The 16721-nt window shown below is 34.0% G+C and overlaps 1 protein-coding gene across 6 annotated transcripts in view; it reads right to left on the bottom strand.

The window, feature by feature from the left end:
• Positions 1–16721, bottom strand: part of SLC25A12 (solute carrier family 25 member 12) — a 49662-nt gene that overhangs the window by 27476 nt on the left and 5465 nt on the right. For all 6 annotated transcript variants that reach the window (XR_004167787.2, XR_004167786.2, XM_090144021.1 and 3 more), the window contains exons 3-6: positions 15158–15300; positions 10516–10631; positions 1162–1301; positions 246–392 (exon numbers count right to left, since the gene is read on the bottom strand). Coding sequence is in view for 4 of the 6 variants with exons in the window: in XM_031599476.2 (XP_031455336.2) it covers positions 246–392; positions 1162–1301; positions 10516–10631; positions 15158–15300 (546 nt within the window). In the remaining 2 variants the exon portion in view is untranslated. The remainder of the gene's footprint in view (positions 1–245; positions 393–1161; positions 1302–10515; positions 10632–15157; positions 15301–16721) is intronic.

Raw genomic sequence — 16721 nt, forward strand, 5'->3', positions numbered from 1 at the left:
GTAGACTAACTCAAACTGCATCCAATGGCACTTTAAGCACGTAAACCAGACTGCAAACTTTTCTACCACATAACTGAAAAGTGTTGCCATGTTTCATCCTGCCAACTCTACTATGAAGGTAATAATTTCTAGCAGCGAGAAAGTGATAAACATATAGGAAAAGAAAAAGTGGGTGAGAAGCACTAACATTTTAAAACATCATAGCTATTAAACCCTGAACTCAAAATGTTTTTCTTCACACTTACTGAAACTAAATTTTCTTCCACAAATGGTGTCAGCATATGGGAGTGAAGGGTAACCATGACATCACTGAAGTCCAGCCCAGTAATCATGCCACTTTTATTTTTGTCCTTCAATGCAAAGGCTTGTCTTGCATGTTCTGACTGCAGCTCCTAAGATTAATATTCAGAAATAATGTATTAGCAAATTCTGTAACGCACTGTTCACAAAATTTTGATTTAGTTTATAATCTTATAATCTTACAACACGCCTAAATACATTTTGTGATGTAGATCACAAGACAATTGCAATTTAAACTTAAAGGTCAGTCCAAATAAAATAAGAATTCTGCATATTTATTCATTCCATGCACAGATTTATTCCTCTGTCATAGAACATCCCCTACTCAATCTCCATTCAATCGTAAGGAAATATTCACTTTCACTAAATAATTTGAGAAGCAATATTCGCATACTTATGTTCTGGCTGCTACACTTTCCCTTATTCCCCTGATATCGATCTTAAAGATTCAGAGTCCGAGACTAAATATGATTGGGATTACAATGGTTAACAACATCTGGTTATATTAAGGACACAATTTCTGGTTGAGGTTAGTTTCTTTATTAAATTCCTACAACAGAAAAAGGAGACTGCTCAGTTGATGTTGTAATGCACAAGATTACAACAATTAGTTAAATGGTTAATTTCATAAAAAGAATATTTAATCCCACATATTCATAGGATGATATTCAAGCTAAAGCACAATGAGTAAGCACACCTTCATAAACTCGCATAGAAAAGTAATAGTTCATTGCTGCTAGGATTAGTATCAGATAATTGTGTTCATTACCAGACTAAGACCAAAATTTATGGTGATATAAATATACTTCTAGAGAAGAAAATTGATTTCAGCTGTACTTTGAAAGAAGGTTAGTAACTAACCTGAAGAAACTGAGTGAACTCTGTATAGTTAAGATGCTTCTTTCTGTTATGTCCAAAGTGCAACCGAATGAATTCACAGTCCCAGTTGAAGGGGATTTGATGATGAATAGTAGTTTGTTCAAATACTTCTTTGACATTTGCTTTAAGGAAGGGAAAAAACAAGAAGTGAGTTTTGGGGTAAATACAAACATTCCAGGAAACAATTAAATAAATTAAGTTTTAAGGAGCTGTTTAAGAAGTGTTTTGTTGAGAACAGTTACTAACTGAGCTTTTAGACAGACAGTCTTGCATAAGAACACATTTGCTATCCAGTGTGATACTTTCTGTATTTCTGCATAAAACTTTGGAGTGTTTTGCCTAGTTTTAATTAAGAAGCAATTTCTCTTTTTCCCTTGTACAAGACAAATAAGAGCTAATTTGCATTCCGATGCAAAAAATCAATAGTGGTTCTCCATCTCTGCCAGGAGTCAAATTAAGCCCTTTATCAAGGGCACAAATACCTGCATTACGACCTCACAGAATATCTGTCGTACTAAGTATGGTTTGATTGAAACTTGATTATTACAGTCATGCAGCCTGAACGTGTCTATTGAAGATAGGTATAAGAAATGCCATCTAAAACATATTATTAGCTCAGCAGAAAGCACCTTATTAAAAGCTTTTTGTAAGGACTTATAAAAAAAATCAAATCCTATAAAACATAATTGGTAGTCTCTGTTATTAAAATGTTTTAAGACAAGTGAAGATAGAGATGTCCTCACACAAATGAGGGAAAAAAACCTCTCCCTTCAAGATAGGGAATTCTCTATATATGTACACTGTACAACTGAAGTACCAGTCCTAACATATCCAAAGTCAAAAGTCTCACCTAAAAAAAAAGTTTCATTTATTCATACTCAGCATTGCCATTCTGCAATACAAGCATGGTTTTTGTGCAGATTATCTGACCAAATAAACAGTACAGTTGGACATCTATCCATGCAAACTCTTCAAAATCTACTTCGAAGTACCTGAATTAATGTTAGCTTTCACCAACTAATCTCAAACCTGCTAACTGGCAAAATAAAATGTAGCATATAGCTCAAATTTAAAACAGAATACATATTATTTTGGCTGAAAACACATCTTTTTTTTTTTTTTTTTTTTTTTTTACAAGTTTAGAATATTTGCTCAACACTGCATTGGTCTATCTGTTAATCAGACATATTAAAAGCATTCTGTGAAACTACTATTCTGAAACAGTTCTGTCAAAAGACAAAATGTAACCAGAAGAACTTTAATGTCATTTTATCCTTCTGTCAAGACCAATTTACTTGCAGTGTTGCTTTATCTGTGCTAAAGGACTGCTTGATTCGTACACCCTTTCAGATCTGTAGCTATTCTAGCAGTGGACAAATCACTCCATGGTTTTATATTTTCAGCGAGGAAAGGAAAGGAAATCTTTAGAACAAATATGTTTCAGAATGAGAACACACAGTAGGATTCTTTCCCTAGATCACTTGCTTCACAGATAGTTTGAGATTACCTATTTAAAGGGCAGACTATGGCTATTGAACGATTTAACTGTAATTTAGCCCTTACCTAAAGGTCTAACACAGACGATAGTTGAAGAACTGCAATTTAAACCAGTTTCCAATGCAAGCTAGGCTAAATGAGGTGTTCAGGTAAGCAGGAAACTTAAAAAACTTGACTACTTTCAATTGCCCATTCATATCTACTGACTGATATACTAAGTGAGGGCTAAGAAAATAAGATAAAGCATCACATTCATACCACTAAATTATATTATTTTGCCACATTTCCTTTGAAAGTTTTGTCTGTAGTAGATTTACTCGCCAGTGCTACAGAAACCAGGAGAGGCAAAGTTAAATTCCCCACCTACCACTGATTCACTGTGGCTTCTGACCAAACTAACAGGAGTCTTCATGTACTGCAAATAGATCGATGTAGCTCATGGTTAAACTTGCAGAACGGCACTGAACTGCAAAGGGAGCACAAGACTGGTCTGCTTAATTGAACCTACCAGCTTGGCCACCAGTGTACAAGCATGGTGTCTACTAGAGACTAAACATCTGTAAAACTGACTGCCTTTATATGTTCTTCTAGTAATGACTGAAGCAGCCAGAAAATTTAAACTGTATTATCTAGCACCTGTTTCCAGCAATTATTTCACAATATTAGAGGATTGTTAGGAAAAAAAAGTCTCTCTTTTTTCTTACATGAAATCATTCATATGTGTTCACATAGATAAAACTTCCAATGATTTTTAATGAGACTGAAACAGCTGGTCTTTCCATAGCTCTCACTCCAGCATTTAATTGTATGTGATTTCAGTCACTGAGGATTAGCTCCCAACACTATTGGTTTTCCTTCCAAAAACATTTATAATTAGTCATCAATTACCACAGGTTGAGATCCTTCATCACATAAAAATAATACTGGTAAACAGATTAATAAATCTATATTTAATAATTGAGTGCATCGACCAGCAAGCTTTACAAATTGGTATTCAAATCATACTTTGGCTTCTCTGAATATTGAGACACCTTATCCACTTTTCATCAGTTAACAGTAACTGACAATCAGCAATGTATACCTGTTGTTATGGTAATGTGAGTTTAAATACATGGGCTGTACCTCATGCTTATCCTCAAGTTACCTTTGTTTATGAAATATTTGAGTAGCAGGAGCAAAAGCATGTATCAGTTATAAATAAATCAGTTGCAAATAACTGACAGAATTAAAACTGTTCAAATTCTAAATAAAATTTTCCAAAGCCGTTTGGGATTTTCAAGCATCTGCAGATAACCAATAAGATTTACTAATTTTCTACCCAAGGATAGCAATGCTTTCTTCATAATATATCAAGAATATCTTTTTTAATCCAATTCTGTTGGCTTTTTTATTATTTCAGAGTAAATAGTCACCACTATTACTAACAACTCCATGAGGAAGAAAGCTACAAAAGGACAATCACGTTTCAGGGATCATACACAATGTGGTCATGGCCTACACTTTCACCACTTTGAATTAGGATCAAGTATCTGATTTTTAACTTTTTTTTTTTTTCCACAGTACAAAGTAATGATAACAAAGAAAATGTTATCTAAATAACAACCAGATATAGGTACTGCTTTTTCTCTCTCTCTTTTTTTTTTTTAAACTCAGTCAAAACCCAATAATGATTCTAAATTAAGATAAACTACAAATCCTTCAAAATTCTACCACAGCTAATTTCCAGGGGACAAAAAACCAAATTTTCACCTCCTTTCATTTTAGTATGGCATTTTACAAAATGCGTTCACTGTCCCTGTTAATGCACGTTGCTCATGTGCTAATGCCTTCTCCTACATTTTGCTCATCTTTCTGCAGTGGAATGCTTTCCTACTGAGTGGATAACTTTATTTCTGAGCTTATGGCAAAGCATTTTCTTCTCAGACAGGCATATGAGTCAGTTTCCTGATAACACAGTCAAATTACTATCAGCCCCAGGAACAATAAACCCACTACTCTAGTGCACTAGTACATTACCTCCAAGGCAACATGCATTCTCTCAAGATTGCTTCAGAATTTCCCCACCCAATCATTTTAAACAAATTATAGATGCCTGGAGCAGCTATCTGCAGGCAGCATTCACACAACTGGCTCAGTTCCCATCAGTACCATTACCTTGCAGGCTCAGAAAGATGATACAAGAAAAACACATTCTTAGGCAATAGTGAATTTCAGAGAAGGAGAAAGATTATTCTAAGTTATAAACACCAAGAGATTTTGTTGATTAGGATGAGATAAAGACCATAACACAATACCAACACAACTGAACAGAGCATCACACATCTGAACGCACAGAGAATACTGCTGCAGTTCATGCTCTCTAAATGACAAACATTTTTGGCCTCACTCATGGTGCGGATGAGCTTACTACCTCAAATACATCATGAGGTGGTATCAATTATTTTTACAGAGAACTCAACAAAATTCAGAGGGAAAATCTCAAAATTCCAATGCAATCAGCCTTTTTGCCATTCCCTCTCACAACTGAGACAACATTCTTCGTGCTTGTTAGACACACAAACATAAATGAGGTACTTTTAAGCACTAGCATAAATATGCCAGAAGTTTGTTGTTTAAGAGGGTGTTTTTAAAGGCCTGCTCAGTCACTTGTGGCCTCGTTTGTATGAATTTCAGCCTCACTGTGCACCATGCATTTAATGTTTTCTTTGCTGCTATTTTTCACTATTCCTACTAACAGCAAATTCCACATATTTTCATTTTCAGCATAAAATAATCACAGATAAAAGGACTTTTACCGTGAGCTTTGCAGCGGATGTACATTATCAGTGATCCAAATATGAATACAGTGAAAAAGACAAGTGGCAAGACAAATGAGAAAACTAAAACAGAAATAGTTGCCTTGCATTTCTACTCTTATTTCAAAAGACTACAACAGTGATTCTGCTAAGATTAGTGACAGCCATAATAACAAATTGTCTATGTATATAATTTTAATGTAGAGTTCACCATTTCAGTTCCCTCTTGCTGAACTCTGATTTTAAACTTAATACTATGGAGAATGTTTGAGACCTCCTTGTGTTCTTAAGTCCTTTATTATTATAAAAAATAGGGAAATCTCCCATTAAACACTGCTCCAAAGTGTTTGAAACTGTGGCTTAAACCAGGAAGAATCATAACACAAAAACAAATGAACAAAAAGACACCACAGAGAAAAGAAAAACATCGCTGTATCCTACATAGTCAGAAAGTAATAAGCAAAAGACTTATAATAAGCTTGAAAACAGGCAACTAACATGGCAAAGAGAAAGTCAATTGCAGCTTTGTATTACTGCACACTTGGTAAGAACACATTGTTTTCAGATTCTTTCTGTCAACGCTTCTAAAAGTTACCAGCCTTTATGGTTGCAAATAATATTTCACAAAGCAGAACTCTTAAGATTATCTCCAAATCCTAGCATTTTCAATCAAACAGCTCTTTTGGAAATGGTAGAGTCAGAACTAGGAGTGATCTGTATTTCCTGAAAAATAACACTCAAAAGCAGAGACTTCTAACAGCACACATTCAACTCCTTTCTCTTATTCTTCTCACTCACCTTCTTCATGCCTACCATGTCCTGTTTAAAGCAAATCTGAATCTTTCTTTCCCAGATTAAAATTTGTTGGCAAACGATTATTTTAAGAAAATAGATGAGATTTCAGTACCACAGTACACTCAACATCTGAAACAATTTCATTATACTGATGCTTATTTCAGTTCATCGGCGTTGTAATCTTTATATAGTTGCAGTAATAGTTATCCCGTCCCTTTATGCCCCGTGTCATGGAAGAAGAGCCATTATACTCTACATAATATTTTTAATGTTACATTGAGCTGCAGGATATTTTTTAAAGCCTCATATTTGATTTCATAAATATTTTCCATTTTTCTGAAAAATAATTTTAAAACTCTGAATATAGAATAATCACGAAGGTAGTAAAATTGTTTCAAAGTCTCACTGCTTTATCTATCTATCCACATCAGCACAGGTATTTATATAAAAAATGATCTCCAAAATGCTCCAGTTTATCAGAGAATGGCTTTCTTTGCAGTGACTTTACACTGCAAAAAGCCTTGAAATTGTATATTCCAATTAGAACTCATACAGTTCTGATCACTGTATGGTTTGTCCAAGGGATAAAATAATCCTTTATATTTTATTTCCATTTAGAAAAAGCATTTCCGGGGAGAAAATTCTGTGATAGTCACACTTGCCTTTTTCCAGCAAATGCCACCTGTTTCAGTACAGAACATCTCCAAGTAACTTGAACAGATTTCATGTGAAGATTTGCTCTAGCCTCAATTCAGGTCAAAATTCCTTCGCAGCTCTTCCTTAGTGGAACACCACTAAGTTCATGGTCTGCTTTTTAATATTTCACAAATACCTTGGTCAGTTACATCCCATAAACAAAATAACAGAATGATTCTTCTTTTCTGGTTACAGGCAGAAACCCCAAACTAAAAAGATAACACACGGGGAAAAAAATAACACTTTATCTGTCTTAGCTGTTATCTTTTAAATATTTCACGATCAAAGCAATATTGTAAGGGATCATCAACACATTTCCCATAAAATTTTAACCTAGGAATCTTTTATGAAGACATGCAAACTTTTAATGATGATTTTTTTCCCCCTATTTCTTCATGATTAAAAAGTTAATTTGAATTACATCACCATGTGTATCACTGGGTTATTAAAATAGCCATTTTATCACCTTTCATTCATCAAGCTGATAAGTAGATCATTGTAGCTGGAATAAGTAAAAATACTGGACATACTGTGCAACCAGTTTGCTCTTATGAAGTGGGTCTAATTTAATTTTCTAGCAACAGATCTTAAATACAAAAACTGCAATATGCTACCAGCACATCTGTGGCAGTTGGTCATAGATTTCAGGATGTCAAAAACTCCTGGAGAAATATTCCAAAGCAATAAGAAAGTAGAAGAAATCCAAGCATCAAATTCAGCACACAAGAAGCATCTCAACTCAACAATACGAATTGAATTAACACAATATTGCAGTGACAAAGACGTTGATTAGTGCCACATAGTTGACACATATTTGTATCAAGCATTTTCTAAAGAATAAAAAAATTATTTGCCCTTTTCAATTTTTCAACTCAAAAGACATGGGTTATTTTGTAATGTATACTACATAATGGCTCCTCATTGGAGAGATGGAAAGCAAATTTTTGCAGAGACAAATCACAGATTGAAGGTAAAGAGAACTGCAAGAAGATTAAGTGCTGAAGTATGGTCCGAGTTCATGTCAGTAACTAAATCCTAGAAAGTAGATGGGAATCTCCCTCGAACAACTTTAAAACATACAGCCAGGTCTAAAGAATCAACGAACACTTAACTCCCTCCAGATGAGTGAAAATTTGAATAGATTAGGATAATTTTTGAAAATGCCATACAGTCATACTGAAATGATTTGGGGATATGGCCGCTTGTGTGCAGAAGTAGTCTTCAATATGGGATTGGAGCCAGCATGGCTTTTTTCCTCTAGTGTTATGGTTTGAGCCCAGCTTAAATACATCAACATTATCTCACGTCCAGCAAGGCCAGCGTTGGTTCAAGTTACTGACCTAGCAGACCCATCCCAATCCTGTGTTCCACTGTCCAACATTTCTACTCCTTGCTCTAAAAGCACAATGAAGAAAAACTTCAATAAATCCATCTCAATTACAGTATAACATACTGATTTGAGTTAGCTTCAGAATCAGGAGTTACATTCCCAAAGCACTGCATCTAAAATAGAAAATCTTGACTCATGTTTGTCCCCATAATCAACATGGTTTATCTGTAGACCAGATAAATTACCTACCAATATGAGATGACGTCTAATAGCAAATTTCACACTAATTGGCTAAGCTTCTTCAATTACAGTATATTTTACTATGCCTTTTAGATGTTAATATGTAGAATTTTTAACTTATAGAGATGTACACAGTATGTTACATTTCACAGTGTAGTAATGTTTATCTGTAATTATCTTTACCTATTCAGACCTGCATGGAATGCAAAGTCTACTAACTGAAGAGATCAAGTCTTTCCTTCCTTCTCAGCCATTGGGAAAGATTCTTTGAAGAAAATGAGCAGTGCAAGTGTCATGTTTCACCTTGATCACCTTCCTCCAAAGACTTGGGAAAATCCTAATATATTCTCCTGTTTTTACATGAAACTAAACTCCATGCTCTTCTGTTGATGTGGTGTGAAAATGAAAGAGTGCGGGTCACATTTAAGAAACAGTCTCTAAAGGAGATAAGATCAATTTATAAATTGCAGAGTTACCAAATGTCATATCATGATTTGTATTTTGCCTACATACATTAATTTGCATTATATCCCTACAGAGTAAAAATAAGTAGCCCACTTTACCAACAACATACAAAATGCAAATGGAAAGGAGCTACAAAAGTAAGTACTTCGGATATGATACAACTCACAATTAAATGCAGTCATAATTGCAATAAAATTTCTCTTGCTGAAACAAGAGATCATTCATAAACCTTAAATTCACTAGCAAGTTTGCTATTCAAGATGTCAGGCATATGAGAAAGGCATGGAGAAAAGAATGTGTAATTGCTTTAGTTTCTCTTGTTTCTATTGTTCTTTTAGCTTTAAGATAACAATGAAACAATGAAAGTAACAATTCAGTCTGACTGAGAAATCTGTGTACCACCTAAATTGTTTTTTGTTGTTTTACAGAACCAACTATTTCACACGTACTTTGTAGCTGATGCAAACACATAATCCTCATTTAGTGAAATTATTACAGACACCATCATTAACAGTCACACCAGTTGTGACAGTTCGTCTGCTTTCTAATGTCTACATTTACTGATTTCACCTCAGCTTAATTCAAGATGTCGTGTGTCCAAATTGCTTACTATTTGACAATTCAGTTAATCACTTAATTTAATAGATGTCATAACTCAAGCAGTTTGTTTCCATACAAATACAACACACATTATTTGTTTCAACTATTTTCAAAGTTGAAAGAGTTTCCATAAAAGTGAAGGAGTACAAACAGCAAGCGGTTACAAATCCAAGAGCAGTATGTATGTTCTTTATTGAGCAGTTTATTCTTTTGGATAGAAATAACATATGATTTTCACTCAATTTTATTAAAATTCTTAGCATTTATCTAATTTTCATAGAAGTACAGAGTTTAATACAAAACCTAGTCCTCCTTAAACTGCAATGTTTTTAAGTGACATCATAAAGTGGTATAGTTAGCCTAAATAATTTTGTCCAATTACTAAAATATGTTGAGAGGAAAAAGAAAAAAAGAAACATAAAAGCCATTGTTTCTTCCTAATTTTGTAATAATACATTAACCAGCTAGAAGTTACATTTATTATATTAAAGACTGCTGCTCAATTGGAATATTAGACTAAGAACTCAAGAGATTAGATCTCCATTTTTATTTTGAACCCTTACCATACTTAATGACAACTCTTCAAAGAGATGAGGAGAATCCAAACAAATTTTAAAAACTCCTCAAAATGAAGGAGATCAAAATTCATGACACAGACTTTCACTTAGAATGATTCTGAACAAGACAGCATTGAATTAAGTACTTCCACGAAGATGAAAAATCTTGATTTAAGAAGATAGAACAAAATATATTTTTACTGTACATTTCTTAAGCTTGTAAAACTTGGAAGAAAAAAATTACTCATGCAAACTGTTTAAGGAAATGAATAAAACACTATGTAAAATGTTTCTAGCTGTGAGAGCTATTCTTACATTTATACTATTATTACTTAAATTATTTTTCTTTAGACATTCTTACCAAATGTTACTTCTCCATTGCCATTCTTGTCAAATAACTGAAAAGCAACAACGAATATTGCATCTGGAGTACACAAAACAGATTCAAATGCCAAAAATTCTTGAAAGGAAATCAACCTACAAAGGAAAATACAGAAGTTAAAGATTTCAATAGACTATACACAATATCAATGACATTTTGTATTTGATGTTCTAAAAATGTTCTCATCCAATTATTAAATTTAAATTCTAATACTCAAAAGTTAAGACTCTATACTAGAAACAGAGAGAGTTGTTTGTTATAATTGAGTAGTTACTTAAGTTTTGTGAGACTCACTTTCTTGTAACAGAAGAGGACTGGAATTCTTCATCCCCATCAACAACAAAATATAATCAATTCTCAGTGAGTACCTACTCTTTATTAACTCATAAGTTTACGCACTTAAAAATTGATATATAAAAAATCCACAACAGTTCTATCAGCATGAAATTTAAAGAATCTGTCATTACATTACTAATTTTTGTATTTCTCATGAGAAAGAAAAGCATTTAATGTAAGTCTAGGAAGATACTATACAATATATACTCTTAAAACATATTATAAAGTTATACTTTACTATGTATATATTTAAAAAAATTAAACCTCAACTATTACATGAACTTCAAGGTTATATAAAGCAAAGAAAGGACAAGAAAGAAAGAAACAAGAATGTTTGGACAATTAAGACATGATCAAGGAAGCTAAGGATTTGAGATTTCATCACAAGACAATGAGCTGTGTATGTGAGACATTCACCATACAGAAAAATGCAACTCAGAACACATCAGGAGACCTGTTTTTAGTCGAGATGAGGAAGCAGCAGTATCGCCAGACAGGGCTCTCACGACATCTCTGGAACACTGCATATAAACCAAAGTCCTCATTTTCAACACATACACTCAGACTTGAATGGATGCACAGATAATATGACAATCACAAAGAACTTCTCTAGAGAAACTCGGCTTATCATGACAAGTAGGAAAAAAAGATGGGATCCTGCATAAGAAAAGCTGCAGCAAGACAGAAATTTATCAAGTCAGATGAATGATCCTGTTGGCACAAAAGAACAAAACTGCACTGTGTATCCGTAAGGATATGTAATGTGGGCACATGCCATGGCCTTTCAAAACAGTGCAAACAAAATCCCTAGATTTTAAAAACAGCTAGATTGATGAGCATCTTCCACTCAGTTTCAGGCTCCTGAGTACAGACATAAGTGATGGCATATCGATTTTAGCATCAAATAAATTATCAGTGGGAATAAGAATTTTCAACATTTTTAAATAAAAATGTACTATTTTGTTAGATGTTGTTAAAACAAGTAGATATCTCTGTAGATGGTACATTTCATTAAATGTACATAAATGATCCGAATTTATAAAATGAACTCTTCTAGTAAATTTGATAGTACGTTTAGTAATTTTCACAGAAAATATTTAGCTCATGGTTATTACTTCATACATAGATCACTTATTGTTAAACACACGTATAAAATCCCCTTAGGGGAAAAGCATTTAACCATTTGTTAGCTTACATAGTCATTGTCAAAGTATATGCAAAATAGAGCTGAGATACTTTAACAAGATCATGTATTTTAACATACATGCACATATGCAGTATACAGAAAATACAGAAAAAAAAATGTGACTTTGGAAGGAATTAAGACATGGAAAATATAGAATTACATTATTAATTTCTCATACATTATCCATAAAATCAAAGCTGAGGAAATGGTTTTCCAGATGCAAAGTCAACTTCATGCACAGGATGAGCCCAATAAAGGTCTAGCATCAAAGAAATTGAATATTCTTTCAAATAATTGGGACACACATCTCACATACAAGCACAAATCTAACATTAATTCCTAACCACAAAGGTTTATAACAGACAAAAATCGAGTGATGATCTCTGTAGAATTCATTCTTGTAGAAGCCTGAAACTGAAAGAAATCATTCTCCAGAGAGCTCCCTTTAACAGTGCCTCCAAAAAAAGGAGATAGACACATTCAACTTCCCTTCCATATATTCAGCTTGCAACATCTAAAAGCAGGAATATTTCCAGCAATCTACTGTTATCAGGGTGGAAATAGCACGGGGTGGATTAAATGGAACAAACGAGCCTCCCAACCAAACACTATTTAAGCATCATTCTGTGAACCTGCTGTACTCTCATTTTATTGGCATTGTTTTTTAAACTTCCATTCCTCATATTTCTTCTGCACTGTGACTCTCCAAAAGCACACAAAGTAAGCCACACGCTTACAGTTATTCTGTCTTTCCTTGTTTCCTACTACAACTTTTTGTTCTTTATCCACACAACACAGCTTTTGGACATAACATATATCATTGCTGTGACTGTCCATGAAGTGAAACATTGGCTCTTCCTTCAGGAGTTCACTGAAGAACACACTTTCAAACTCTAAGAATGATATGCTGATAGGCAGAGTAGCCAGAAACAACCAACTGAAATGTAGAATCTGAAACGACTACTGAAATTGTGTAGGTTTGAAGGCAGAAGAAAATTTTTTTATTTTAAAACCTGAATATCTACAATATCAGATAGAACTTCTGTAACTGAGAAGGTGGTTTTGACACATTCATATATGAATACATTATTAATAAAGGATATGTACCCTAATCCTAATTTTAAAAGTAATGCCAGCAATCTGTGATACAGGAATGCTTAATAGCAGCATCAGTGAAATTCCACTGCATTTAACAGATAACAGACAACTCTAAATTAGACCTCATCAGGCAAGCCTGGCAGATTTTGAAAACCGATACAGGAATGAAATTTCATAATGGGACCAAAGCTTCTCAATTACTTGCTGCGTGACCTTGGGCCATCTTTTGATTTGCAAATGTCTGTACAGAATAAGAATAGTGATACTTCTTTGAACTTTACAATTTAATTTTTAAGACCTTGGAAGGATGTAATATATTAATGGAATTCAGCAGAAGACTACGATAACTATTAATGCTACAGATTAAATTCTTTGTACTGATGATGCAGGATTTTGGCATATTTCAGCTAACTATAAAAGGAATAATGCAAATGCAAAAATAAGTAAACCAATGATGAGGTGGGGATAGCACTCTTCACATGAATTAATGAGTAGAGAAATACAGCTTAAAACACTAAAGAGAATACATTTCAGCCAAGTATCAACAGGTGTAAGTTCAATGTTTCCACAAAGAAGTAGATGGAGCACACTTACCCATATCTGATAACCTCACTTCCAACATTACCCAGACTAAAAAAAGGCACCTAAGAAAAGCTTATATTCACAGAAAGAACAACAACAAAAACAACGATGTCTTATTGTCAAGTTCTGTTGTAGCGATAAAAAAAAATTACTGGACTTGTTACTGTAAGAAAGGTCCTTTTATGTAACGTTTTCTGAAGAAACGCACACCCTAAAAGACAACAGGTTTCAGAGAAACAAGGTACTCAACATGTTGGTTTAGCAGTCATCAGTTGGACTATTATTTCAACAGATGTGTACATTTTTAATCTGTGCATTTTCAATCTGAAACAACAAACTACTGCCACGTATTACAAGCAGTGAGACAAGTTATTTGGATTTATCAGACACATATATATTACAGTTATTATCAAAATGCTGCAATTTTATTTTTGGAAGCTATCATGTAACATTACATCAAACAGGAGATTTGTCATTTACTATAAAATGCATGCAGCATATAAAATTCCATTTGTAAAGCACAGACACTGTGCAAGCTGCTCAGGATGCTGTGCAAACTACAAAATGTTCTTAAACAAAATATAGAAAAACAAAAACATTTAAGTGATGTCAAGGGTCTGGTTCAGACTCATAAAACCAAGGAAGTTAAGGGACTTTCAAATGAATATAAATGACATCTATTTACACATTTTATTTTAACTGCAGCTTTCTATCTCTTCTCTATAATGCACCCCCTTCTTTCTGCAGTTTTGACTTCTCTGATTCATCTTGATCTCTTCACTTAAAAAAATGCCCATGCTTGCACACAGCAAAAGAAAATTCCTCTTTGAAGACAAATAGGTTATAGTACCACCTCACTGGAATGGACATTTTATATGTTAGTTTCAGAAAGAAGTCTAAAAGCAAATAATACCACCTATAAGCAATGCCAGAAAAGCTGTATGTGGTGTGACCTCACCTGGATTAGGCAAACACCTTCTTGCTTCATATACTCATTAGTGTCCTTCCTAATAGCCAGAACACTAAAAAAAGTCCTCAGTTGTCTGATATGAATTGCTTCATTTTCCACATTTCCATGTTTAATTGTGCATACTAAGGACTCTTAGTATCCAGTCATGGATGTGAGTACACAAAAAACTTTTGCAAAGCAGTCACACTGCATTAAACTGCATTACAGTGTATCTTCCTCTGCATTTGCAGTAATTACCATATCTCCTTTAGAAGTGAACTCTACACTGTTAATCACTGTCTCTTTTTCCTCAAGTTTCACAAATGTAGTCTACTGCACTTCAGAAAAAAAAAGGTTATCTAATTAAGCTTGAAGAATAATAAAATCAATAGTGCATTCTGGAAAATGCAATTACCAAAGAAACATTTACCAACACATTACAGCCTTGTAATGGAAAACAAAATTCTCACCCATCTTTAGTTTGATCTGCCACTCCAGCCAACAGCTGTACTGTTTTAGGATTGTAATGTGGATCTGTATAAAGTCCTAGGTATTTCTGCACAAAATCTTCTGGGGTCATGTAACGCTCTCCATCTTTCTCAACACTGGCATACTAGAGAGATAGCAAAAAACAAAACCACATAACAATTAATCCATTTAGACATTAATTATCACTGATTACCAAATCAGCATCTTTACTGAATATCACTCAAATAGTGCAACTGCATGCAACTGCTCTGAAATTAAAGGATATGGTTAAAACATGAAATTGCATTGCAATACTAGTTGTCCATGTTGTTCCTGTGGAATAATGTATCCACATCATGACCACTATCTCCTAGGAAAGAAAAAGACAATCATGCATTTTCATAAATGATCAGATAATTGCACAAATTTACAACTACAGCTTTTCAATTGCAGTTGCACTGTGAAAACACAGCACAAACTTCCTCTCAAAGTTTCTAGTACAAGATATCTTCTAATTAATTGACCCTAATCACTCATAATTACTGTACATACTTATCAAACTGTTTTCTCCTTTTGTGAGAAATAGTTTTTCAGATTTATGTTTGTCCAGAAATGAACAGCTTTGGCATTTCTCACTTAAACAAAAAATTCACTGATCATGTATAAAAATTGATTCAAAGTGTCAGAACAGATGCAAAGTTTTCTTTTCTATTTATGATATAACAATAAACTTAGATATAAAACTTAAGTCTTCGGATTGTAAGATTAAACATCTGCACACTATAACATAGAAAAGTAGTTCATAAAAGATCCCTAGTTCACTAACTTACTCTAATCAAATGCATTTTACTGACTGAATTTTTCTAAGTATATTTGCTCACAAAACCCGTAAGCAAGTTTATTTAATAGCTTTAAATCCATCTTCTCCTGTACAGTCAGTCCACTTATATACAGAATGTAAGTCTTCACACATACTCATAGAAACGTGCTCCTTCAGAGAAACAATAAGTTACAAAATTTCACAGCTGTTTCATGAGAATATTGACATGAAATGGAAGTACTGGCTTTCAGTTCATTTGTACAAATGCAGTACACATTCCTAGGTTCCTGCCATTGGAAGATGTCAGCCTGAGTTCTCTGCAGAAAAGACAATGCCTTCTCCATTCCCCTCAGGTATAGCGCAACATTTGCGTGAGGAAACCTGAACTTCAATCTAAGACCTTATCCATCATATGCAACGTTTCCACTACATACTGTTACACCTTGAGTCAGATGAGACAGGTTTTTGTGAAAGAGTAACAAAAAAGGGCTCCTGCCAGGAACGACAATGCCACCTATACAACATATCTGGTAAGCTGTAACATTCTGTTAGGATAAAGGAGATCACTTCTGTCTCATGTGCTCCTTTTACCACATTCTGCTAGGATGCTGTTTCAGCATAGAGTATCAGCATCAACATCCCCTCAGGCATCTCCCTTAGCTTCCCACATCTCTTCCACAACTCCTCATCTCTATTACACCATGTAGTTGTTATAAGAGATTTTCACAAGACTACAGTAAATGATT

This window comes from Phasianus colchicus, chromosome 7 (genome assembly GCF_987193195.1).
Source record: "Phasianus colchicus chromosome 7, bPhaCol1.hap1.1, whole genome shotgun sequence".
NCBI classification, from domain to species: domain Eukaryota; kingdom Metazoa; phylum Chordata; class Aves; order Galliformes; family Phasianidae; genus Phasianus; species Phasianus colchicus.